The sequence below is a fragment of the Mus caroli genome, unplaced genomic scaffold, assembly GCF_978045245.1.
Source record: "Mus caroli unplaced genomic scaffold, Mus_caroli_1 scaffold_5, whole genome shotgun sequence".
NCBI lineage: Eukaryota > Metazoa > Chordata > Mammalia > Rodentia > Muridae > Mus > Mus caroli.
Genome location: NW_028227260.1, coordinates 35,195,034 through 35,220,111, shown reverse-complemented (window position 1 = coordinate 35,220,111; position 25,078 = coordinate 35,195,034). Strand labels below are relative to the sequence as shown.

The following is a 25,078-nucleotide window of genomic DNA, read 5'->3' as shown; positions in this document are numbered from 1 at the left end:
AAAGCATAACTAAAGACATGGATGCTTCAACGAAGTAACTTACCTTAGTGGTTTTTTATTATGTGGACATATTCATACATGTATATGTGAGTGTGTGTGTGTGTGTGTGTGTGAGTGTGTGTGTGTGTGTACTTGAGACCTGTGTGTGTGTTTGTGTGTGTGTGTGTGTACTTGGACCCTGTGTGTGTGTATGTATTTGTGTGTGTGTGTACTTGAGACCTGTGTGTGTGTGTGTGTGTGTGTGTGTGTGTGTGTGTGTGTGTGTGTACTTAAGACCTGAGATTGACATGGACTGTCTTCATTTATGGCTATTTACCCTTAAAATCTTTCATGAATTAAGCTTTTAGCAGTACCACACATGTAAGCAATCATAGTAACCACTTTCTCCCCAGCTCCTCTCTCCTCCCTTCCTTGCCCTGATCTCATTTTCATATCCATGACTATTTCATTCTGTGAACTCTTGAAATCAGTCTGAATCATCTGAGGGTCATGGCTTTAAAGGTTTGCAGAGGAGTCTTGTGGGTTCAGCAGTGGGTAAACAACTCAAGACAATACTTCTCCTTTGCCCAAATCACCTGCACTTCAGAAATAGAGCGGAAGCCAGGCATGGTGGCGCACGCCTTTAATCCCAGCACTCGTGAGGCAGAGGCAGGCAGATTTCTGAGTTCGAGGCCAGCCTGGTCTACAAAGTGAGTTCCAGGACAGCCAGGACTATAGAGAAAAACCCTGTCTCGAAAAAAACCAAAAAAAAAAAAAAAAAAAAAACAGAAATAGAGCGGAGGCTCCATGAACTCATCCTCTGCTCTGGACTGACTGATGGCTGACTGATGGCTGGACTGTGTGCAGTCAACTATAGTTTCAGTGAGTTCACCACTGTAGTGGCTGTATGGAGGCTAGAAAATGACGTGTTCTAATTTTATTTTACACACACACACACACAAATTCTTTTGAATTGTTTTCTCTTTCCTTGAAAATAAATTTCTTATTTCAAATAGTATATTCTGTTTTTCCCTCCTTCACCTCCTTACATATCCTTCCCTACCTTCCCTCCCATCCAGATCCCTTTCTGTCTCCCTTTACAAGCCAAACAGGCTTCTAAAGGATAATAAAATAAGATAAAAGAAATCCTAACATATTGGAATTGGATAAAGCAAGTAAACAGAAAGAAAATCGTTTGAGAAAAGGCATAAGAACCAGTGAACCACTTGGTCACACACTCAGGAATCCTTTAAAAACCACTAAACTGAAAGTCATAATATATACACAGGGGACCTGGTCCAGACTGTGCAGTATCTTTGTATATTGTCCCAGTCTCCGTAAGTTCATATGTGCATTGATATTATCGATTTTTGAAGGCTTTGATTTCATGTGTCCTCATCTCCTCTGGTTCTTCTATTCTTTCTACCTCTTTACACACACACACACACACACACACACAGAGAGAGAGAGAGAGAGAGAGAGAGAGAGAGAGAGAGAGAGAGAGAGAGAGAGAGAGAGAGAGAGAGATTACTTAAAATGAAGCCTAGTAGGAAATTAGGGGAAATGCCACCCAACATCATCATACTAGTAAGCATCCAATAAAAGAGAGTTTACAAATGGGAGAGGCATGAAGGTGCAGCAACTGATCCTGCTTGTAGGAAAAACATGTCCATGTGACTCCCAGCAGGAACTCTTGACAGAGAAAACTTTTCGGGTGGGGATGGTTGAGATACCTATCTTCTTCCTCTCTGTAGGCTAAGTCAAGAGGATCTGGAGGTGGGAATCTTTTCACCATAAACCTAAAATTCCTCCACATATTTTCTCATAAATCTATTTTCAAGATAGTTTTTTCCACAGTCAACAGTCTCAGAAACACCAGATAGTCCTTTGTGTATATTCTGTCAGAATCTATGATACCACAGCAGACAAACTTTAAAGGTAGAATAAAGCAATGTACACGGTATAGTTTATGATGGGATTTGAAAATATATTTTGATATTCTGAAATTGAAATATAATTTTTTTATCTTGCCATCTCTTCCATGTACTCTCATTGCACTCTCTTTCAAATTCTGTCGTCTATTTCTGTACTGGATAGCTTTTATGTTGGAGATGAGATGTTGATCAGGACCCTGTTCTGAAACAGGGCAGCATGACACTATTAACATAGGTTAGGAGATGTGTGGTGGCTCCGCAGGAATTCAGCAGAGAATGTTCTCACCCAAGTGGTAAATGATGGCTAATTAAGTGTCCCTTGAGGTCTTATCTGTCATTATAAACATAATTGTTTAGTGACAGGGCTAGAAGGACACATAGTACAATGAGTGCTTAATTATTTTTCTGCTCACTTTCTTGCTAGAATGAGGAAGAAGGAATGTTATGACAAAGGGAACCATAGATCCCTTAAAGCTCCATTCAAAAATCAAAATGACTGTACCCTATCAGTCTAGGTAGCCTTCCAAAGGAGGACAGAAGAGCCTTGGCTGTATCCAAGAAATGCTATGTAGGGGTAAGTGTGGGCCCCCACAGCTGAATTAAAATAAAAATGAATGCAAAGCCTTACCTACAATTGGGGTGCTCCTGTCCTTTTTTTCCTCCCATCATTCTAGTTCCCTCCTTTCCTCAAGTGATATATCATTTCTTCAGCGAAAATTTTGTACTGAGACCTGAGTTGGAGAGTACTACACCTTTTTCTAGCATAGTAAAGATATCATTACATAAAATTTATAATGTCATCCATTTTTAATTTACAGTTCAGTGGCACTAAAAGAATTTATATTATTATGAAAAGTGAGTAAAAATCAACCTTCACAGCTTTTTTTTTCATTTCCAAGTGTTGCTTTGCCATTGACCATCAATTTCACATTCTCCTGTCTGCTAAAATTCTAGTGACTATGATTCTATATCAATTAATTTACTATTTTAACTATATCCTATGAATGGAACAGTGCATTTGTATTTTTGTGTCATATTATTTCTCTAGCACAAAATTTCAAGTTTTATTCATTTTGTATTTACTATGCTGTCACTCCATTTTAGGACAAACAGCATTCTCCTAATAGAACATGTCATTGTTTGCTTATCCACTCATATGTACAGTGAAAATTGACTTAGTTCCATGTTTGTATTATTATGAATAATATTGACATGCCTATTGCCTTGCAAATACTTGTTCAAGTTTCTTCTTCCAATACCTTTGAGGATGTACATATGAAATTACTAGATATATAAGAAGGTAAAGTTTATTTATTATTTATTGTATTTGTGAAATTATAATTATATCATTTTCTCATTTTGTTTCCTTCCTCCAAATTGTTCCATATGCCTCTCTTTGCGGCCTTCAAAATTCAACAGTCATTTTTAAATTAGATTTTGTTATATGAGTATATGTATTTCCTAAATATATTTCTTTATTAAATGACACAAGTTGATCCAGGGTGAATATGTAATTTTAAAGTCCCACTCTTAGGAAAGGGTAATAGTCATCAATGAATGTGAAGACTTTGGGTTCTTTGTCATTTTCATTTGATTTCCCTGATAGTTACAAATATTGAGCACATGATATGCTTTTTCATTGTCTTTGAAGAAATATCCTTTCAAGTTTGGCCCTTTTAAACTACTCATTGCCTCCTTATTTTGTTGTATGATATATTTATATATTTCCTATCAATAATGTCAAATATGTTCTCAAATGTACTTTATAAGATGTTGGTTATTTTAACAGTGGTTTTGTTATTAATAGTGGTTTCATGTGAAAACTAGACACACCTGACAATTCTTTGAAAGATACAATCAATAACCATGAAAGAATGGAAATTTTTATTAGATTTCAAGCAATTAAAGATAATAATAGTTTAAAAGCTGTTCAAAGCAATAGTGATAATTTCTGGGTTCATAGTAATAAACGTGGGTGAATTCCAACAAAATTTAAAGATGAAATAAATCTACTTTGCATAACATTTTCAAGGATATAAATATGATCCACTTTCTATTTTATTTTGACACCAAGACTGTCTGTGCCAACCCAGACAACACTGTCAGAAAAAAAAAGAAAGAAAAAGGAAGTGTTTTTGTACATAGTTGTAAAACTCCTCAATAAAACATTAGCAAATTGAATCTATCAACACATAGTATAATAAAACACCCCGTTTTGTTTGACTATATTAACAAATTTAAGATAAATAAAATGACTGTGTTTCCAGCCATGAAAAAATGGTGTAAATAAAAACCATTTGCCAAAATTTTAGAATTAAGGATAACTTTTTTGTCTGTGTTTTAAAACTTTTTAGACATATTTATTTTACATATATGAGTGTTTTGCCTGGTGTTCATGGAGGTCAGATGAAGGCACTGAGTTCCCAGGAACGAAGAAGGCACTGAGTTCCCACGAACTAGTGTTCTGAACCATCTCTCCTTCAATGGCCTGGTTTTTAAGTCAAAAACGTATTCTCATTCTCTCTGTCTCTCTATTTTTTTTATTTTTTAATTTTTGTTTTTGAGACAGGGTTTCTCTGTGTAGCCCTGGCTGTCCTGGAGCTCACGCTGTAGACCAGACTGGCCTCGAACTCAGAAATCCTCCTGCCTCTGCCTCCCCAGTGCTGGGATTAATGGCGTGAGCCACCACCAGCTAAAAACTTCTGCTCTTTTGTCCCCTAGATGTGACCTTAGTTCTCAGAGTTTGAAATCTCGCTTGGGAGAAAGTCAGGCAGTGCTTAAGTCATACTCATATATTCCACGTAACTTTTCTTGAAAAAAGATGTAGGCAGATGCGTAGGTACCTAAACGTGATTTGCCAGTCAGGACAGGGCCTCGTAGCCTGGAGAACCGCACGGAGCTGAGGTGGAGAGAGGTCAGCTGACCCAAGCTAAGCCAATAGGAATCCCCCAGTCAGAGCGCTAAGTTTGAAAAGGAACCCTTGGGGTCCTCAGAGGGGCTTTTGAGGACCCGCACCCTTGCGCTTGCGCGTGCTTTCTCACTCTCCGCTTTTGAGGATCTCTTGACTAGAAATAAGCTGCTGCCGTGCGACAAAGGTGCCGGAAAAGTCAGAAGATTCTCCCGACCCTCTCACTGAGGTAAATGACAGACATTTCTTTTTAAATTGAACTTATTTGGGATGAAGGACATAGACACGGGGTTTTGGGACTTATCAATCTTACGGGTTTTTACGGGTTCCGCCTTGGATGCTCGAAGGTCAATTTTGTGTTACTGTGTAGAGGTATTGGTTCCTGAGGTGTGCATCACTTCATTTTGTGACCAATCTCTTCACATTCTCTATTTAAAATATTCCACACATCGTTTCACCTCTTCTTCAAAGATTTATTTTAGTCCAGGTGTGATGGTGTACTGGTGGCTGAAGCAAGTGGATTTCGTGTTTTGTCACAGCCTGGGTAGAGAGTTAGGCCTTGTCTCAAAAACAAACAAAAAAAACAAAAAAAACTATTTTTTTCATCTTTTACTTGAGTCTATTTCCACAGTGAAGCCTTAGGGGGCCTGGTGGTGGTGGAGGGGGAGAAAAAGAAAAACCGCACCCAAATAAATAAATAAAACCAAAACCTACAGAACACCAATTTTTTTTTTAAATACAGAACACCTTTTTTTTTTTTTAATTTTTTTAATGCTTTTCATCAGCCTGGGTTTATGGTAAGACCTTGTGTTCCTGCCTTGATTAACTTGTAAATTAAAATAAACTCTTTCCTCCAAGAGGAAAAACTAACCAAGAAACAAATTAAAAACTCACAAATCCACTATTTTTTTTCCATTGAGTCAGTATGGGTACATGGTGAAGCCTTATCACAAAGACAAAGTAAGAAACAAAAACAAAAAACAATTTTTTTCTTCCTTTGCCTCTTAGTCTTACTAGTTTTATATGACATGCTTTTTAAAATAGTAGAAAAGTGACCAGTGGAGATAATTTATTCATTTCCCTTTTAGTTTATTTAATTTATATTTTAAAATACTTTTGTGTCTAGTACAAATATCTGTTCATTTACCTGTTGGAGATAAGTGTGATTTCATTTCCAAGGCATTTTGAATTTTTTTCAGTGCCCTGCTGTGACTGGTCATCAACTTTGTGATCTTTTATCTCTGCATTCTGAGAGTAAGTGTTGCAGGTATTTTCTTCCATGACTGACTTTTATCTTTAAAGCTTTAAAAAATAATTTTAGGGTTCTAAAATATGTTCTCTCAGATATCTCTACTATGGACATTTTACAAATACCAAATCTAGGAGATTAGCATTGAAGTACAACTTATTATAGATTTCATTTTAATTTTTCAGTGTTTTTTATTTTATTATAAATTTTCCCTATGGAGAATTTTATATATGGATGCAATGAAATATGATCATATTCACCCCACATTTCTTCTCTCCAATTCTTCCCACATTCCCTCTCTAGCATGTCCTCTTCCAAACTTTGTCTGCATGTCTTTTTTTTTTTCTTTTGATACTCCACTGACTCCAATTAGTGCTGCATATATGTTATTCTAATCGATTCCCTTTGTATTTCAGAACGCCATTCACAAGACTTGGCTGAATTTAGTTGTCATTTCTCCATAGTCCCATTCTGCCATATAAGCCTGAAACATTTGAAGAGGATTGGTAAGAATTTTTTTCAAGTTGCTGTGGGTTCATCCTTTTAAAAAATTATACATTGTGTTGTTATAGTATTACATTTCCAGTATGTACTTTCTGCTCCTTTGCTCCTGTTCTCTATCAGTGCCCACTCCTTCATTATTCTCCTTACTTCAAACAGACTCTATGTTGCTCTTATTGCATATTTTTGTGTAAGTATGAATATATATTAAATCTAAGTTTTTCCTTAGAGAAAGTATGTAATATTTATCTCCTAAATCTGGAGGATTTTTGAGTAACCTGATGATTCTTTCTCGTTGTTGTTGTTCTTTTTTTTTTTTTTTTTTTTTTTTTGAGACAGGGTTTCTCTGTATAGCCCTGGCTGTCCTGGAACTCACTTTGTAGACCAGGCTGGCCTCAAACTCAGAAATCTGCCTGCCTCTGCCTCCCGAGTGCTGGGATTAAAGGCGTGAGCCACCACACCAGGCTGGTTCTTACTCCTATGTATTTTCCTACAAATGCCACCATTTTGTTTCTCTTTCCCACTTGGTCTTAACTCCAGTGCATGCATACACCTTACTTCTAGAATCTGTTCACAGTTGATAGAGTTCTAGGATGAATTCACTCCTGGATTATTGTAAAAAGCAACATCAGAAAATTGAATGTGCAGGAATTTCTATGGTGTGTTCTTTTAGATTTCTTTGGATGCTATGCGTGGGCAGTAAAATACTTCTAGATTTCCTTTTCTTCAGGAGCCTCAATAAGGATTTCCATATTTTCACCAGCATTATATAAGAGTTCCTTTCTCCCACATCATCACTAGCATTTTTTGTTATTTAGCATCACAAATGTACTTTTGATTATCAGTTTTATTAGGGCTAAGGAAGTTAAGCATTTATGAGTACATTTATTAACTATTTATATTTCTTCTCTCGAGCCAAGTTTAGTTAATTTGTTATTTACCAGTGTGGCAGCTTCTATATTTGATACTGAATGGTTTAGGTTCTTTAAAGTGTATATGAATTCTCTATAAAATGTTTATAGCTAGAAAATAATATTCCCGTCCTGTTTCTTGTCACATTGTTGTTTCTATTGCTCTGCAAATATTTTTCATTTCATCCAATTTAATTTGTCAGTAGCTGCTATTGTTTCCTGAGCTGTTTCCAGAATGTATCTTAGGGAAGCTTTACTATGCCTGTGCCTTAAAACTGTTTGCCTTGTACTTATTCTTTAAAAAGTTTCAAGATGTTGCATCTTACATTAGGACTTTTCATTCATTCTAAATTGATTTTTGTAATTAGAGACAGGGATATGAGTTTATCTCTCCACATTTACATAGATAGTTTCATTAGCTCTTTTTGTTTAAAAAGGTTTTCTATTCTGTCATTGTATATTTGGGCACTTTTTCCCACAAATCAGGTGATTGTGGATGTATAGTATTATTTCTGGGATATTTATTCTCTTCTAGCAACTTGGACATCTCCTTTTTTGGCACTAACATGCTATTTTTGTTTCTATTGTTCTAGGATCTAATTTGGACAATCTAATTTTTATTCCAGTGAAGAAATTGAAGAAGACAATTAAGAGGGACAGACCTTCTACAGTCAAGAACCAGTGAGTAAATATTAGCTGCTTTCAAATTATATCATAGAACGATAGCAACAAAACAGCATGCTATCGCCATGAAAAGAGCTGTGTTCATCTGCATAAGAGAGATCACTAATAACATGACAGAAAATACTGGGTTGTCTTGAAATCTCCTCTGTCAACACTACTAGTCTAACACTCCTCAATTTAGCCTCCGGCAGGTTATTTGGACAAGAGCAAAAAGCAGCCACATTCTTTGCCAAAACATCTTAAGTGTGGTCTCTAGGCCTGTTGCTATTGTTACCCTCTCAAACCTCTCCAGCTGAGACTATTTTTCTCTTTCAAGTTTCTACTAAGATTCCCATTGATCCTCACATAAAGAGTTTAACCACTTTCCTAATTGAAAACACCAAGGTACAAGTTCTATCCATAAATAGCATGGTCAGGCGTGTCACAGCAGTATAGCATTCTCTGGTACCCACTTCTTAGTTTCTTTTCTATTGTTATGACGAGACCCTATGATCAAGACAGTATAAAAGAAAATCACTTAATTGGGGCCTTGCTTATAGTTTCAAAGGGTTAGTTTATGATCATCATAGTAAGGAGTGTGGCAGCAGTAGGCAGAAAGACAGGCATGGAGCTGGAGGATTATCTGATAGCTCACATCTGAAATTTGCAGGCAGAGAGAGGGGGAAAGAAGAGACAGAAACTGAGACTGGGTCTGGCATGGGGTTTTGAATCCTCAAAGCCAATGACACGCCAAGAAGGGCAAACCTCTTAATCTTTCCCAAATAGTTCTACTAATTGTAGACCAAGTATTAAAATTTATGATTCTATAGGAGGCCATTCTTATTAAAAACACCATTTTATTTTAGTCTACAACTTATGAATATTGGTTCCTACAATTTTTACCCTTTTCATTTGAGATATGAGTTTGGTTGACAGATAACAATTAAGCTATGGCAGCAAGACAAGTCAGCAGGGCTTTTTTTGTCTTCTGTAGCCAGGGCATACTATCAGAAACTGTTAGTAAGTCACAGCTTATGCAAATGTAAGTCATGGAGAGGGCAGATTTTAGCCCAAGCAAGCAGTAGTTGTTAGCTTAAGCCATGTGGCTGCGGTTTTATGAAGGAAAATATGAGCAGAAAGAAGGTTTGGAAGCTTGCTGCATCCTTAAGGAAAGCTGATGATGTAGTCAACAACATGTGGAATTGTGGGATATAAAAGATCCATCCATCTAATAAGCCCTTTAACATCAGACACAGAGATAGCGAATTTTTACTGCTAAGTTTCATTCTTTCTTTGAGCCAGTATTTCCTCACCATGTCCCATTCCTCCTCTCTTTTGGAATAGTAATGTATATTTTGTGGCATTTTATGTTAAAAGTATGTGATTTGAGTTTTGGGTTTTGAATTTACAATGGTTACTGTTCAGAGATCACATTGAGTCTCAGGAAAAATAAAATCTTTAGGCCCTCTCCTCTACCTTTAAGCCGTCTTTAGATTGTGGAGGCTTTTGAAGTTTGACTGAATGTATTTTGCATTATGATATGGCTCCAGGCCTATGGGAGCCAGGGAATGGAATGTAGGGGTTAGAATGAGAATAGCCCCCATAGACTCAAGTATATGAGTATTTGGTTCCCTGTTGGTAGAGTGTTTAGGAAGGATTAGGAGGTGCGGCCTTGTTAAAGGAGACTTGTGTCACTGGGGAGTGAGTTTTGAGGTTTCAAAAGCCAGTGCCAGTCATGTTCTCACTTTCTATCTTCCTCCTGCCTGCAGATCAGGAAGTAAGCTTTCAGCTACTCCTCCAACAACCATACCTGCCTGCCTGTCACCATACTCCTCCCCTTAATGGTTATGGACTAAACCTCGGAACTCTAAGCAAACCCCGTATTAAATGGTCTTATATTTTTCCTTGGCCATGGTGCCTCTTCTCAGCAATAGAAGTGTAACTAACACAATAAGCCTAAGGCTAATTCTGACTATTGATTGCTTTTCTCCCTCACATTGTGTACAACATTGAATGAGAACTCATCCTTAGGGAAGTGAGCTGAAGGCTGTTTCAAGCTCAGTTCCTCTAATTCCTGTGCCTGAAGTGTGTGGTGTCTTCCAAAACAGGGTCATAACTTTAAGTCCCGGTAGTCAGCTGTGGGTAATGGCAATAGCATATATTGCTTGTGGAATTCCTTATACTCCCCTAAACTGATAGCAGGAATTTTCAAAATCCTCCCTGATTTCTTCACAGAGCTATTGATCTCTAGGGTGTAATGTTTAATTTTATTTAAATTGTTTCATTTCTGCAATTTTTCTTTATGGGGATTTATAGTTTTACTGCTTTCTGATCAAACGAGATCAAAAATATATTATTTTAATTTTAAATATATTTTACCTGCTTATTGACCTAAATTATCATCTATATCATGGAATATCCCATGAGCTGTTGAGAAGCTGTGTATTATGTAGCTATTGAGTATTCTATAGAGATTTTTTTTCTGGTTTGCTGTCTTGTGATGAACACCACAACCAAAAGGAATGTGAGGAGGAAAGCGTTTATTTCACCTTCTAGCTTTTAAGTCCATCATCCAGGGAAGTCAAGGCGGGAACCTGGAGGCAAGACCATGAAGAAAGGATGCTTACTGGCTTGTTTCTCCTGGCTTACTCAAATGCCTTTTTATACAATCCAGGACTACCTGCCCAAGAGTGGCTTCTCCATCAGAGAGCTGGGCAGGCCCTCACACATCAATCACTCATCAAAAACATGTTCCAAAGCCTTGCCTATAGGCAGTGTGATGGAGGCAACTCCTGAGTTCCTTCTTCTCATATTACCCTAGCTTTTGTTAATTTGACAAAAACTAAACCAGCATAATATCTAACTCTATTTGATCAATAGTGAATTGTGTCTACAGTATACTGTCAAATTTATGTTTGTCTTATTTATCATTTTACAAGATTTGGATATTGTCATCACACACTGAGTAGCTACAGGATTGTTTGTTTTATATTATATACATCAATATTCAGTGCTTACATATTTATATTGATAATAGCATATTGGTGGGTTCTTTTCTTTATTAATATTTATTGGCAGTCTGTGTCTTCTGAAAAATTTGTTTTGACTTGACATCTACTTTATCAGATCGGAGCATAGTCCTGGTTGTTTCCTGCTTCCAATAACCTAGTATTTTAAATTCAGCCCTTTCATTTTCAGTTTTTACTTTTTTGACCAAAAAGGTTGATTTCCTCCAGGCAGTAACCATCTATGCATATCTGAAATGCAGTCAGCGAGTTTATATCTTAAATTCATTATTTAGAACTGTTGTATTTAAGATTATTATTGAGAGCCTTTTTCATTCAGGGAAATCTTTTGTTTATTTCATGGTTTATTCAATTGTCCTTGCTATCCCCCCACCCCCATTGTACTGGACACATGATGGTTTACAGAATTGTAGAGCTTTTTCTACAGTCTTTATCTTATATGATCATGAAATTTGAGGAGTCTCTTGCTTCCTCACAATTAACACTGTATTTATTCCTCTCTTGTATGTATTTCTTTAAATGCATTTCTTATATGCTGGCTTAGTAGCATATATAGGTTATGCTATCAGGAAAATCTTTATTTGTTCATTGGTTTTAGGATATAACTCCTAGTTATAATGGCTCTTGACTTTTATGTACTTTAATGCTTAAATTACATCATTTGCTATTTTCAAGGCTTTTCCGTTTCTGCCAAGAAGACTGCTGTTATTAGGTTTGGTCTTCATTTTTAAGTGAAGTAGATGGCTTTTTTTCAGCTTTTAATGTTGTGTCTTTGTTCTTTAAACTTAGTATAATATCCATGGTTATATAGCCTTACATTTTATTCCTAATACATAGTACAAAAATTATTTTCTTGTCATGCCTGTTTTAGAGTTTAAGTGCCTCTTGTGATTAAAGTTCATTTCTTTCTGTAGCATCAGGAAATTTTCTGGTATAATTTAAGCGACTATATTTTCTATACCTTCAGGTTACATTTTGTCTTCTGGTCATATTCCAGAGCCTTGTGCTAAAGAGGTTTTTTTCTTTATTCATTTATAATTGTGAAATTTCTTTCAACTTTTCTTCAAAGCTTAACTTAGTAGTGACAGGCTCTGTGGTTTTTATCGATTGGAATTTCAGAATTTCTGCTTGTTTTCTTTTAAACCCATCATGACTTTCTCATCTATGTTTCTCCCCTATACACACATGTTCTGAGTTGATTTCTTCATTTCGTTCATATGTGTGAACGTTCCTGAACTTTTTTCAAGTATACTTTCCTGTTTTAATAATTGATGTAATTTTATTTATGTGCATTTGGTGTTTTGCGTGCATGTGCACCTGTATGGGGGTGTCAGATACCCTGGGAGTAGAGTTTCAGACAGTTCTACAGTACTGCTATATAGGTGCTGGGAGTTGAACCAATTTCTTCTAGAGGAGCAGCCAGTGATTTTAACTGCTGAGCCATCCCTCTAGCCCCCTCAAGTATTCCGTCAAACTATTTGTTCAGCATTTTAAACACTTCAGTATTTTCTTAAATGGTGTATGAGTATTTGTATTCATTTGCCCAGTTTTCCATAATTGTTATATTTTTGTGTTATGACTTCTATACTATTTTGGATGTGATATCTTCAAGTTTACCTTTCTCACAGTGGAGGGCTCATTCTCAAATCCAAAAAAGAAGAAAAGAGGCCACTGTAGTAGCTAACTAAACTATATAAAGAAACACAGAGAAAGAATTAAAGCCAGCGAATGTGCCCCAACAAATATGAAGCAGATACTGACAGAAATTATTATTATTGGACAGTAAACTGTGAAGTTTAAACTCAATTTGGTTAAAAGTAGAAGTTTTAATTGTACCCAATGGCTAAGAAAAGGAGCACATAGAGTTGCGAGGAGTTTAGAGGTGGGGTATATCTAGGATTTGTGGGCAGGACTGGTGTCAAATATGAACAGAATAGATTGCATGCATGTATGAAATTTTCAAGTAATTAATAAAAGTGTTCTATTTTAAAAGTAGAAGTAATAATGAACTATAAAATAAAGAGTACAGACTAGGGGAAGGAAAGAGATCACCAAGATTCGTGTTGGAATTTGGGTCTCACTGAACTCATATCTCACCCAACAGTAGAGCATCTGTGAGAGGAAGGAGGCTGCTGCAGCCTAAGGCCTTCGTGGGTCGGGAACTCGAGAATCTCAAGTTTCTGCAATCTTGACCCTTACTGAAGGTAAGTGGCACTATACACGTAGAGCTGCTGCGTGGTCTCAAGCATGGGATTATATGAGTCCTAAGGTGTTACCTGGTGGTGGGGTTTACTCATTGACACACTGGTGATATGGCATCTGAGCTGTGGCTCATGAGGGTCTGCTGCTGGCAATGTTTTCAGCGTGTCCTTGTCTGTCATTCTCCAAACCTCATCATTGCCTTCTACAGGTGTCTCCCACAAAGCCAGTCTGGCAGCCTCTCTCGAGTCCTCATTTTGCAATTGTTCTTGGTTTCTTATTTACCAGAGTGTTTTGCCCCAAACAATTAGCCTCTCTCAAGATTGCACCTCTGAAACACTAAAAACAGGAAACATAAGTTTTTTTTTTCTTTATTTTGACTAGTGCCAACTGCAGCTTCACTGTCCCTACATTTCTGAGATTGAGTTAATGCTTATGAGAATCATGGGCTTAACTTTGGGGCCAGAGTGTCTATCTTGTTCTGTTTTGTTTTTATCAGAAGCACATTATATTTGGAAGTGAATTTTCCTCAAACCAACTACCCCCACCATGGAACTAGTTTTGGAGTTTTGAGAGCTTGCTACTCTTGGATGAATCACCTTTCTGTGTCTCAATGACTTTTACTTGTCCTACCCCTTCCTGGTGTTTTAATGCTTGTCCATTTCAATAGTCTAATTTTCCTTACCCTGACTTCTCTTTTATTTGTTTATATAGATTTGTAATTTTAAAGGTATGATAGCCTGCAGCAAAGTGAATTTTTAACCCACTGTATGGTTGTGAACACCTTGAACTTCTTAGTCCATCTGCTTCTGTAAGACTCTGATAAGCCTTAGCTTACCAGGGATGCCCAGAGTGAACAACATGGAACCAGGGATTGATACAAAAGCAAGAGGAATTTTTTTTTTGTTTCAGCATGCTGGGGTCGTCATCCTGCAGAGAAAGACAGGTGGTGACCCCAAGCAGCATTTTTGGCAAGTTTTTATATCGTTTCCAGGGCAAAATAGAGCATCAGCAACTAGGCACAGTATGATTGGTGGAACAGTGTACCCTTTAAACTGATTGGTCTTTAGGGAATGACATAGTAGGGGTTAATTACCTCTTCATTCTTGCCTACATGCTCTCTGACCTGCCTCTTCCAGGAGGAAAGGGGTATCTGTGTGCTCTCTGTCCTGTCTCTTCTAGGAGGGGAGGGGTGTGATAAATTTTTCCATCTGCTGTGAGCTGACCTCTTCATTTTCCACTTTTTCTTGTGCTTGCTTTAATCCTGAAGCTATTGTGGATAGCCATGCAGCTCATATCCCTGTCCTCTGTACTGCTCTTGATATTTTTGTTTCAGGACCATCAACTGTACTTACCTATACGATCTTTAATGAAAGAAGCTAAGAGATTTAGAGTGTAAAGGGCAAAGGTCAGAATCAGAAACAAAATGATCAGGGGGTCCTAACAAAGCAGAAATCCATGTAATAAACCAGGGGGAGCTGTTAAACCAAGACTCAAACCATCCTTGGGCTCCTTCCCTTTCTCTCATTCTCTTGAATAGTCCCTCTTTGTCCTTTGCCATAGAATCTTTAACAACCCCAGAATGGTCTATATAAAAGCAACACTCCTCAGCTGAGTCAGCAAGCACCTAGCCCTCCTTGCTGGAGGAAAAGTAGAGCCTAATCCCCTCCTATTCTGTAGTACTACTTCTGATAATGAAGACAATGATTCTTTAATGTGACCGATGAAAGTTTCTATTCTCTCTATATCTAAATCAATGGCTGCCCTCAGACTGTAAGACCAAAGTGGAGGTCCTGGTAGCTTCCCTGGCTGCCCTCAATCCCAAGAGAATGGAGACAATGAGTGCTCTAACAGGTTTGGCGGAAGGTCACATAGGATAGGGTAAGCAAACAGAATCCACAGGAACCACAAGGCTGTCGTGATCAAGATCAAGTTATCTTGAGCTTGAGCATATTGTCCATCTTCTGTACCATCCAGCAGGGGTCTCTCTCTAAGGTGCAGGGTGTTTGCAGGTTTCACATAGGAAGCATTCACCCAGGCAGAAATACTGTCCACATTGAGGGCTGTGGGAGTGGTTAGCAGTGCCAGGAAGGGTCCCTTCCACTGGGGTCCCAGTGACTGTACCCAATGCCTCCTTATATAAATCCAGTCACCAGTCTGGCAATCGTGAGGGGACTGGCATCCCTGGAGGATTTAAGGCAGTCATTTTGGGCCGAATCTCATGCTGTATTGGAGCTTCAAGAAGAGGTTCCTATCAGTGAGTTGGGATACCTCCAGGGAGGGCCCAGTGGACACCAAAGGAGCTGGGGTATGAAACACCTGAAAAAATGTTCAACATCCTTAATCATCAGGGAAATGCAAATCAAAACAACCCTGAGATTCCACCTCACACCAGTCAGAATGGCTAAGATCAAAAATTCAGGTGACAGCAGTTGCTGGCGAGGATGTGGAGAAAGAGGAACACTCCTCCATTGTTGGTGGGATTGCAAGCTTGTACAACCACTCTGGAAATCAGTCTGGCGGTTCCTCAGAAAATTGGACATAGTACTACCGGAGGATCCAGCAATACCTCTCCTGGGCATATATCCAGAAGATGCCCCAACCGGTAAAAAGGACACATGTTCCACTATGTTCATAGCAGCCCTATTTATAATAGCCAGAAGCTGGAAAGAACCCAGATGTCCCTCAACAGAGGAATGGATACAGAAATTATGGTACATTTACACAATGGAGTACTACTCAGCTATTAAAAAGAATGAATTTATGAAATTCCTAGCCAAATGGATGGACCTGGAGGGCATCATCTTGAGTGAAGTAACACAATCACAAAAGAACTCACACAATATGTATTCACTGATAAGTGGATATTAGCCCAAAACTTAGGATACCCAAGATTTAAGATACAATTTGCTAAACGCATGAAACTCAAGAAGAATGAAGACCAAAGTGTGGACACTGTGCACCTTCTCAGAATTGGGAACAAAACACCCAGGGAAGGAGTTACAGAGACAAAGTTCGTAGCGGTGATGAAAGGATGGACCATTTAGAGACTGCCGTATCCAGGGATCCGTCCCATAATCAGCCTCTAAACGCTGACACCATTGCATACCCTAGCAAGATTTTGCTGAAAGGACCCAAATATAGCTGTCTCTTGTGAGACGATGCCGGGGCCTAGCAAACACAGGAGTGGATGTTCACAGTCAGCTATTGGATGTATTACAGGGCTCCCAATGGAGAAGCTAGAGAAAGTACCCAAGGAGCTAAAGGGATCTGCAACCCTATTGTTGGAACAACATGATGTACTAACCAGAACCCTGGAGCTCTTGTCTCTAGCTGCATATGTATCGAAAGATGGTCTAGTCGGCCATCAATGGAAAGAGAGGCCCATTGGACTTGCAAACTTTATATGCCCCAATATAGGGGAATGCCAGGGCCAAAAGAATGGGAATGGGTGGGTAGGGAAGTGGGGGGCGCTATGGGGGACTTTTGGGATAGTATTGGAAATGTAATTGAGGAAAATATGTAATAAAAATATATATAAAAAAAATAAAAATAAAAATCCCTTCACTTGATGGACCATCTAGAGACTGCCATATCCAGGGATCCACCCCACAATTAGCCTCCAAACGATGACACCCTTGCATACACTAGCAAGCGTTTGCTGAATGGACCAGGATATAGCTGTCTCTTGTGAGACTAGGCCGGGGCCTAGCAAACACAGAAGTGGATGCTCACAGTCAGCTATTGGATGGATCACAGGGCCCCCAATGGAGGAGCTAGAGAAAGTATTCAAGGAGCTAAAGAGATGTGCAACCCTGTAGGTACAACATTATGAACTAACCAGTATCCCAGAGCTCTTGACTCTAGCTGCATATGTATCAAAAGATGACCTAGTCGGCCATCACTGGAAAGAGAGGTCCATTGGACTTGCAAACTTTATATGCCCCAGTACAGGGGAACGCCAGGGCCAAAAAATGGGAATGGGTAGGTAGGGAAGTGGGGGGGAGGGTATGGGGAGACTTTTGGGATAGCATTGGAAATGTAATTGAGGAAAATATGTAATAAAAAAATTTAAAAATTTTTCTCAAAAAAAGAAAATATTTAATAATAAAGAAGACTGCAAAAAAAAACCAAAAACAAAAAAACAAAACAAACAAACAAACAAAAAACTTCACTATAGTAAGCTTAAAGAATACCTGTCATGTTTTCTTCAAGAAGCTGTGTAATTCAACATTTTGGTTAAGTCTTTAAATTTTCATCTACTTTTACACATGGCATGTGTCTTGGATTTACAAGTATCATTCTGCACATTGCATGTCTGTCTTTCCTCTAGTGGTTTGTCCATATCACCTTTATTTCTTTCTTTATATTATTTTTTATGTGTATGGGGTATTGCCTGCCTGTATGTCTGTGTAGCACATTTGTGAAATTCTCACAGTAGCCAAAAGAGGGCATCAGATCCCGTGGAATTGGAGTTATGGATGGTTGCAAGGAATTGAATTTGTGCCCTTGAATAGATAGCCAGTACACTAACTACTGCTGAGCCATCTCTTCAGCCCACTGCTTTTATTAAGCATCACTGTCCATTGGTGTGTTGACTTCTATTTCTAGGAATTCTATCCTACTTTATTAAACTATTTGTCGATTCCTGTAACAGTGACAAGATGCTGTAATTACAGTTGTCCACAGAGTTTATGCTTTCTTATTATGGTATCAGAAATCCCTACTCTGGTGTCTTCTTTCTTCTTAGCTATTCTTTTTTATATAAAAAAAGTTTTTATTTATTTACATCTCAAATGTTGCCCACCTTCCACATCTCTCCCCCCAGTGTTTTTTTTTTACCCCATCTCCCCTACCTTTTACCTCGGAGAGGGAGTTCCCCTACCCATGCCACCCACCCACCTCACAACCACCTTACATGTCCCCACCCTTTGCATCACCCTTCCCTGGGACATCAAGGATCTACAGAGTTAGGCACATCCTCTTCCACTGAGGCCAGACAAGCTCCTCTTCTGTTGTATACATGCCAGGGGCCACCAACCAGCCCTTGTATGCTCTTTGGTTGGTGGCTTAGTCTCTGGGAGCTCCCTGGGGCCAGGTTAATTGACTCTGTTGATCTCCTTATGCGGTTGTCACTTCACTCCTTCCCTAAGTTTTCAATCTCAGTCCATGATTGGCTGTAAGTATCTGTATCTGTGTTAGTCAAATTCTTTCTCTTGTTGGGGCAGACCTCTTGTGTCCCTTGTTCAAGCAATCCTCCTGCAATCCGGTGTCCCTGGCTAGGGCAGACCTCCAGTGAGATGGGCTGACTTTGGTGTCCAAGAGCAAGCATATTGATCTGCCAGGGGTTCCATCTGAAAGATGGAGATGCAGACAGGAAGGATGATGGGTCTCAGGCAGAGCAGGATAGACGAGTGGGGAAAGGGAAGCCAAACTGTATGGTTTAGGAGTCTTAAGTCTGATGAGGTAGGGGGAGGGCAGCTAGAGAATAGAAGTCCCCCACTCCAAGATGGCAGGCTGCTCAGGGCAGTTTCGCTTTACCTAGAGAGATCAGGCAGCAGGGAAGATGGGTGGGGGAAGGGAAGCATACCTGTATGATTCAGGAGTCTGGTAGAGGTGGAAGAGAGGCAGGGAGAGAAGGGAGATTGGTGGTCCCCCTAGACTGGCAGGTTGCTCAGGGTGGCTTAGCGTGGCCCAGAGGGCTCATCTTCTTAGCTATTCTTATGCACTTTGCCATCAGGCTGTCTAACACCATGAAATTTTGTAGGTATTTTTGAAATTGCATTAAATTTATATGTCAACTTATGCAGAGCAGACTGGTTTTTTGTTTGTTTGTTTTGTTTTTTAATGTTGAGTTTCTCAGGGAAAAGTCAAATTTGAATACCATTGCTCCACAATCTTTACAATGGAATCCAGAATCCTTATTAAATTATATCAGACATATCCACAAATAAATTTTAAACCAAAATGTTGGAATATTTTCAGATAATCCTGGGAACGCAGTGACCTTGTAACATAGCACCAACAGAAAATTCTTGAATATGTTTTACTAATGTTTATAATGTGTGAAATCAGTCACTTTGCTTCCTGAGACTGCCCAGTTCCTTTGTTTCAAGGCTGTTTGACTTTTCTTTTCGCACATAAGAAAGTTTGTGACTAATAGGTTGTAATTAAACTCTCTTGCACATTGAGCGCTAACAAAAGCCCATCTTTTTAAAGACATGGAACATATTTTGATAGCTATTTAAATGCTCTCTTCCTGAAATTGGAATCCCTGAAGTCTCAAAAAATATAACATTTTTGTTCTTAAATATGATAAATTTATCTTAGTCATCAAGTTATTTTATCTAAGAACAGTGACATAATATGTACTGTGGCAAAGTGCCATACAAGGTAGGTGATAAGTAACAATAATCTTATTTTCTGGTGGTTTAATGTTTCTGCCTGGAATTTTCCTTCATTTTCTTATTCACGTAATACTACATTTTTATAGTCTATCTTATGTAATCACGACATTTTCTGTTCTTCAGTGTTATCTAGGCCTTTTAGAGGGTTTGTTCTTGCTGTTGTTGTTGTTGTTGTTGTTGTTGCTGTTGTTCCAGGAGTAGAAGAAAAAGGCAGGAGCATTTGGACTCTTTTCTGTTATAAAATCCCTCCTTTGGTGTCTTTTCTCATCATTAACAAACTTGAATGTTTTTCATATCCACATTGACTTTTTCTTCCCCTCAGTCTGTGTGTTTCAGAGATAGCAGTTTTAAGCCATCTATATCACGTATTTGATATTAATTTGTTATTTATTATTTGTAATAAGTATTCATAATACAACTTAAAAAGATTCGTTGTGATATGTTCATATTAGCTCTAGCTTACATGAATCATATCTCTCTTTTTCCACCCTAACCCCTGGCACCATTCTCAAGCCCTAGAAGTCAGTATTGTATTATCAGATTGACTATTTCTTACTTTTCAACATATGGCACAAAATATTGAACAGTTCCTTTTAAGTCTTTGCCCTAAACAATATCCCATTCTTTGATTTTTCTGTATTTTTTTTCATCTTTAGGCTTAATTTTGACTAGAGTAGTTTTTTTGAATATGTTTAAGTTAAACTTTAAGTTCTTTTTTTCTTTTAACTTTAAGTTTTTATCCATCTTCTTTCATGTGTATCTTGTGCATTTTTGGTGTATCTTCATCTGCCACAAATATAGTGATACAGATGGGCTAGTGTGTCATTTTTTTCTCTTTAAGCACAATTTGATGTTTTAATATTTCCTATTGTACCACTTTTGTGCAGATTTATCTTTTATTTCATCATGGCCTGTATTCTATGAAGACGAATACTGGGAGCTCTGTACTCAGTGACCAAAACTGATTTCTGCTTATTTATGACCCACTTTTAATGTTATTTTATCGTATACACATGTCCAATACACATGTGAGGGAGTAGATGTTCTCCAAGGGGGTAAAGAGTAGCACATACTTTGTGCTACTATTACCTTTTATACTCATGAGTCAATTTCTAGTCTGTGTCTACAGTAGAACTATCTAGTAGTGGCCACCTGATTCACCATTTAGTCTTTAAATATTTTCTATTTTGCTAACACTGTTTGTATTTTCACAGAACTTCTACTGTCTCTCATCCTGGTGCAGGTTCACAAAGATGGGTAGAAAGACCCCAAACAGACTGTTGGATCTTGCTATACAGAGTCTGCTCAGCAACGAGTCTGCAGCAATCCAAGCTCTGGAGGACATTCCAAGAGAGCTTTTTGTTCCATTGTTCATTGCTGCCTTCAAGGGTGGGCATAAGAATACATTGAGTGCTATGGTGAAAGTTTGGCCCTTTTACTGTCTCCATATTGGGTCATTGAGAATACGGGGGCCTCAACATGCACTCCTAAAAGCCATTATTGAGAATCTTCCAGTATGTCCTGCACAGACTTCTGCTTTTTGGTAAGACTTTTTAGTAAAGACATGATAAGACACAGGAGGATATACCATAGCCTACGACCCTCCCAGAAGTCGTTTCTAGTGCATGTTGAAGATTTATGTGTGAGTCTGTTGTCCCAACACTTAAGTTGAAAACTGGTGTCTACAATGTTTGTTATATAATCTATTCTATTGAGGGTACTCTTGATGGGTTTATGTAACAGGTGTTATTACATAGAGGAAAGACAGGAAATTTAAGACTGGAGACAGTTTGAGGTATATAAAATAATGGGAGAAAGGAGGTTGGATTGTCATGGGAAAGGAATGTTTGTAATTAGTATAAGAAGTACCAGCTGTGGATACAAGGATTTGTCATCCTTGTGTCATTTTTATATACCATCATTGATGCTACTAGGTTTCATTATCATTTGCTATTTCTCATATATTCTATCTCCTCTTATCCTTACAGGAGACCTAAATTGAGGATCCTAGATTTAAGGCAAGACACAAAATGTAGGATCACGTGCCCTCAAGTCAGCACCAAATCACCTTCGTGTTTTCATTCTTGTACTTATTCTGACTCCTCTATCACAAAAATTGAAAGACAGCTTTGTTTCATAAATTCGGGGTGTAAGACTCTCTTACCCAGGCCTGTAGAACTAATATTGGATCTTTTCCTTGATAGCTCCTTAATTGAAAAGGATTTTTGGATTTTGCTTATGCGAAAAATTGAAGAGAGTTTGGGGTTTTTGCACGTGTGCTGTCGAGATTTGCAAATTGAAAAACTGCGTAAATGCAAATACACCCTGAAATTTCTTGATCTCCAATGTGTTGATCAGTTGTCAGTTGATAGAGGCTCACTGAGTGATATCACCAGCATCCTGTGCCAGATGGGCCACCTAGAAAGCCTGACTCTATCTAATGTGACTTTTAGATCTCTGAGAGGGAAAGTCTTTAAAAATTTTCTCAGTCACTTGCAGCGTATGGAACACCTTAAGGAACTCAGATTCTCTTCATTCCACCTCAAAAATCATCTGAACAGAGTGCTCAGGTAAGAGTTTGGGGTAGGGCTGGAGAGATGGATCAGTGGTTAAGAGCACCGACTGCTCTTCCTAAGGTCCTGAGTTCAAATCCCAGCAAGCACATTGTGCCTCACAACCATCTGTAAAGAGATCTGACTCTCTCTTCTGGTGCATCTGAAGACAGCTACAGTGTACCTAGATATAATAATAAATGAATCATAAAAAAGAGTTTGGGGTAGGTCCCTGGGCTTCCTGTACAGTCTATTGAGACAGGATAGAAAGCATTCTTGGATATTCCTAAACAACTCAAAACCTTTTATGCTTTCCACCTCCATCACTTCTGAGAATGTGAAACTGGAGAAAGACAGGATTACAAAAATTAAGCAACCAGCAATGTACAGATACTATTGTAAGTGCAGAACTATAAAGGTGAAAAAAATCACTAGCCCTCTAGACAGGAGGGAGAGGAGAAGGGAGAGGAATTCAGATGTAGAAAGACATTTTTTGCCACTGCACTGTTGTACATAATCTACAGATGTCCATAGTTCATAACGTCAGATTACTTTGCTGATCTATAATCTCCAAGGTAAAGACCATGAAAGTAGAAGTTGTTAGTTAGGTACTGGCCCAAAGGGAATTTTCAGTTGCCTGCTCTTTCTCATTCCTCCCCACTAAAAAGGAGAACAAAAAATCTACAATGGATATTATTGTAAATACTCCGTGGATTAATTTTTTTAACATTTCTTAGAATCATCTGGTATAATATATTGTACATGTTTTTAAGTTGAAAAGAAATTGAATTTCAGTGCTGAAAACTAAACTTTCAACTGGGCCTGCTGGCACATGCTTTTAATCTAAGCACTTGGGAGACAAAGGCAGGCATATTCTGAGTTCAAGGCTATCATGGTCTATATAGATCAAGGATAGCTATAGCTACATAATAATATCCTGTCTCAAAAAAAAAAAAAAAAAAGAAAGAAGAAAGGAAAAAACAGGAAAACTGTCTTTCTCAGCGTCCCCCAAACTATTAAGTGAACTAAACATGGTGACACATTGACAGTTTTATTCTAGATATAACAGTATAGTTTTCCTAATTCAATCATCATTCTCCAGGATGTATTTTTGTTTCTCCCTACAGAGTCTTACCGCCTGGCTTGGATATCTTGTGGCTGCCATTCTGTGGTCTTTCATACAGAGACATCAAATTTATGTCCCAGAGTCCTCATGTCACTCACCTAAAACTATTAAATCTTAGTAACAACCTGATGCATTGGGATGACTTTGGGCCCTTTCACACTGTTCTGTCAAATCTCTCTGGTACTCTTCAGCATCTGGAGATAAATCATTGCCTTATAAATGATTCTGCAATCTCTGCTCTTATCCCTGCCCTGATTAGATGCACCCATCTCCGTGTGTTGGGCTTTGCTTCTAACCCCATCACCATGCCTATGCTTGTGAATATCATGCATCATTTAACACCCATGATGGAGCTAAAATATGTGATTTATCCTGTTCCTGTACATTGCTTTGAAAGATGGCATTTTCAGGGCAGTTTAGACAGACAGAAACTTGCCATTGTACAACTACAAGTGAAAGCAATGCTAGAACTTGCACGGAGAGAGGACATGAAGTGGATTACTTACTCTTAGTAAATGTCACAGTCCAATGCATTTTTAAACTGATATGTACCGTTTAAGTACTAAATGTTATTTCCTGGACCCATAGACTCAATCTATAAGGCTCTTACATTGTACAGAATTGCACTTAGGAAGGATAGGTTTGTAGCTGAATCCTATAGAGAATAACTTAGCAAAAACTGAGAGACTTCAAGAGTTTCTTCTGAGTATTTCTTGTCACTATTGCCAGATTACTGACACCAGTGGCATTTATATTTTCAGGACGATCAGGTCCTGCAATGCTATATCCCTGGCCATCCTGTTTGGTTTGCTTGTGGGTACATCACACAAATCAAGACAATGACAGCCTTTCCTGTCTGTGTTTGTGAAAATGGCAGTGGCGTTTGAAGACTGTTATCATCCCATAAGTTAGTTTAGGCTGTTTGGGGTTGCTTATGGAAAACTATCAGGATTTACCAGTGGACCAGGAAAGAAGATAGCACAGGTTCTGAGATTTAGATAAACCCCCTCAAGAACATAAATACAATGACCTACTTCCTTGATGTAAGCCCATTGTAAAGTTTCCACACTCACCATGAAGTCTTCAGCTGAATATCCAGCCTTTGTCCCATAAATTTTGTGGTAGTGTTTAGGATCCTGGCCACAATATTTCCCCTATTTCCTCTAGATCTCTTGACACTGTACATTTATCAATATAAATCATTGCACATATATATATATATATATATGTGTGTGTGTGTGAGATATATATATATATATATGTATAGATATAGATAGATAGATAGATAGATAGATAGATATCCCTCATTTGATACAATACATACTAGCAACCTGTGGATACTGAGTCCAACATACTTCATTCTCTAAAATATGACATAATTAAGAATTCAGTTTGCATATCCTAGACTTACTTAGAAATGATGTATGCCACATCAGTAATTAGCAATTTACACAGGGCTAAGGAAATGCCTTATTTATCCAGCTGCTTCCCACACAAGCACACCAGTGCTCTGATGCCTAGCATACTTGTAAAAAGCTGAGCACCAAAGTCTACATTTGTAACTCCAGTACTTAAAGGGTGGAGGAATGAAGAGCCTTAGTTACACAACCAGACAGTCTAACA

The 25,078-nt window shown here is 38.2% G+C and overlaps 1 protein-coding gene across 2 annotated transcripts; it reads left to right on the top strand.

The window, feature by feature from the left end:
- Positions 1-4,988: 4,988 nt before the first annotated feature.
- Positions 4,989-24,612, top strand: LOC147004553 (melanoma antigen preferentially expressed in tumors-like). Of its 2 annotated transcripts, XM_085837587.1 has the most exons (8): positions 4,989-5,050; positions 6,021-6,075; positions 6,487-6,576; positions 8,076-8,163; positions 13,276-13,375; positions 21,021-21,320; positions 21,766-22,347; positions 23,457-24,612. In XM_085837587.1, the coding sequence occupies exons 6-8, from the start codon at positions 21,031-21,033 to the stop codon at positions 23,965-23,967; spliced, it is 1,383 nt and encodes a 460-aa protein (XP_085693713.1). In that variant the 5' UTR covers positions 4,989-5,050; positions 6,021-6,075; positions 6,487-6,576; positions 8,076-8,163; positions 13,276-13,375; positions 21,021-21,030; the 3' UTR covers positions 23,968-24,612. The 2 variants fall into 2 exon arrangements, with proteins under 2 accessions (XP_085693713.1, XP_085693714.1); XM_085837588.1 differs by lacking the exon at positions 6,021-6,075 and having other exon boundaries at positions 4,990-5,050.
- The last annotated feature ends 466 nt before the right edge of the window (positions 24,613-25,078 follow it).

What these genes read in the sequence shown, in the direction of transcription:
- LOC147004553 (XM_085837587.1), top strand. Translation starts at nt 21,031, where the DNA reads ATGGGTAGAAAGACCCCAAACAGACTGTTGGATCTTGCTATACAGAGT. An exon ending in GCACAGACTTCTGCTTTTTG is followed by an intron (nt 21,321 to 21,765) that starts GTAAGACTTTTT and finishes TTATCCTTACAG; the next exon opens with GAGACCTAAATTGAGGATCC. An exon ending in CATCTGAACAGAGTGCTCAG is followed by an intron (nt 22,348 to 23,456) that starts GTAAGAGTTTGG and finishes TTCTCCCTACAG; the next exon opens with AGTCTTACCGCCTGGCTTGG.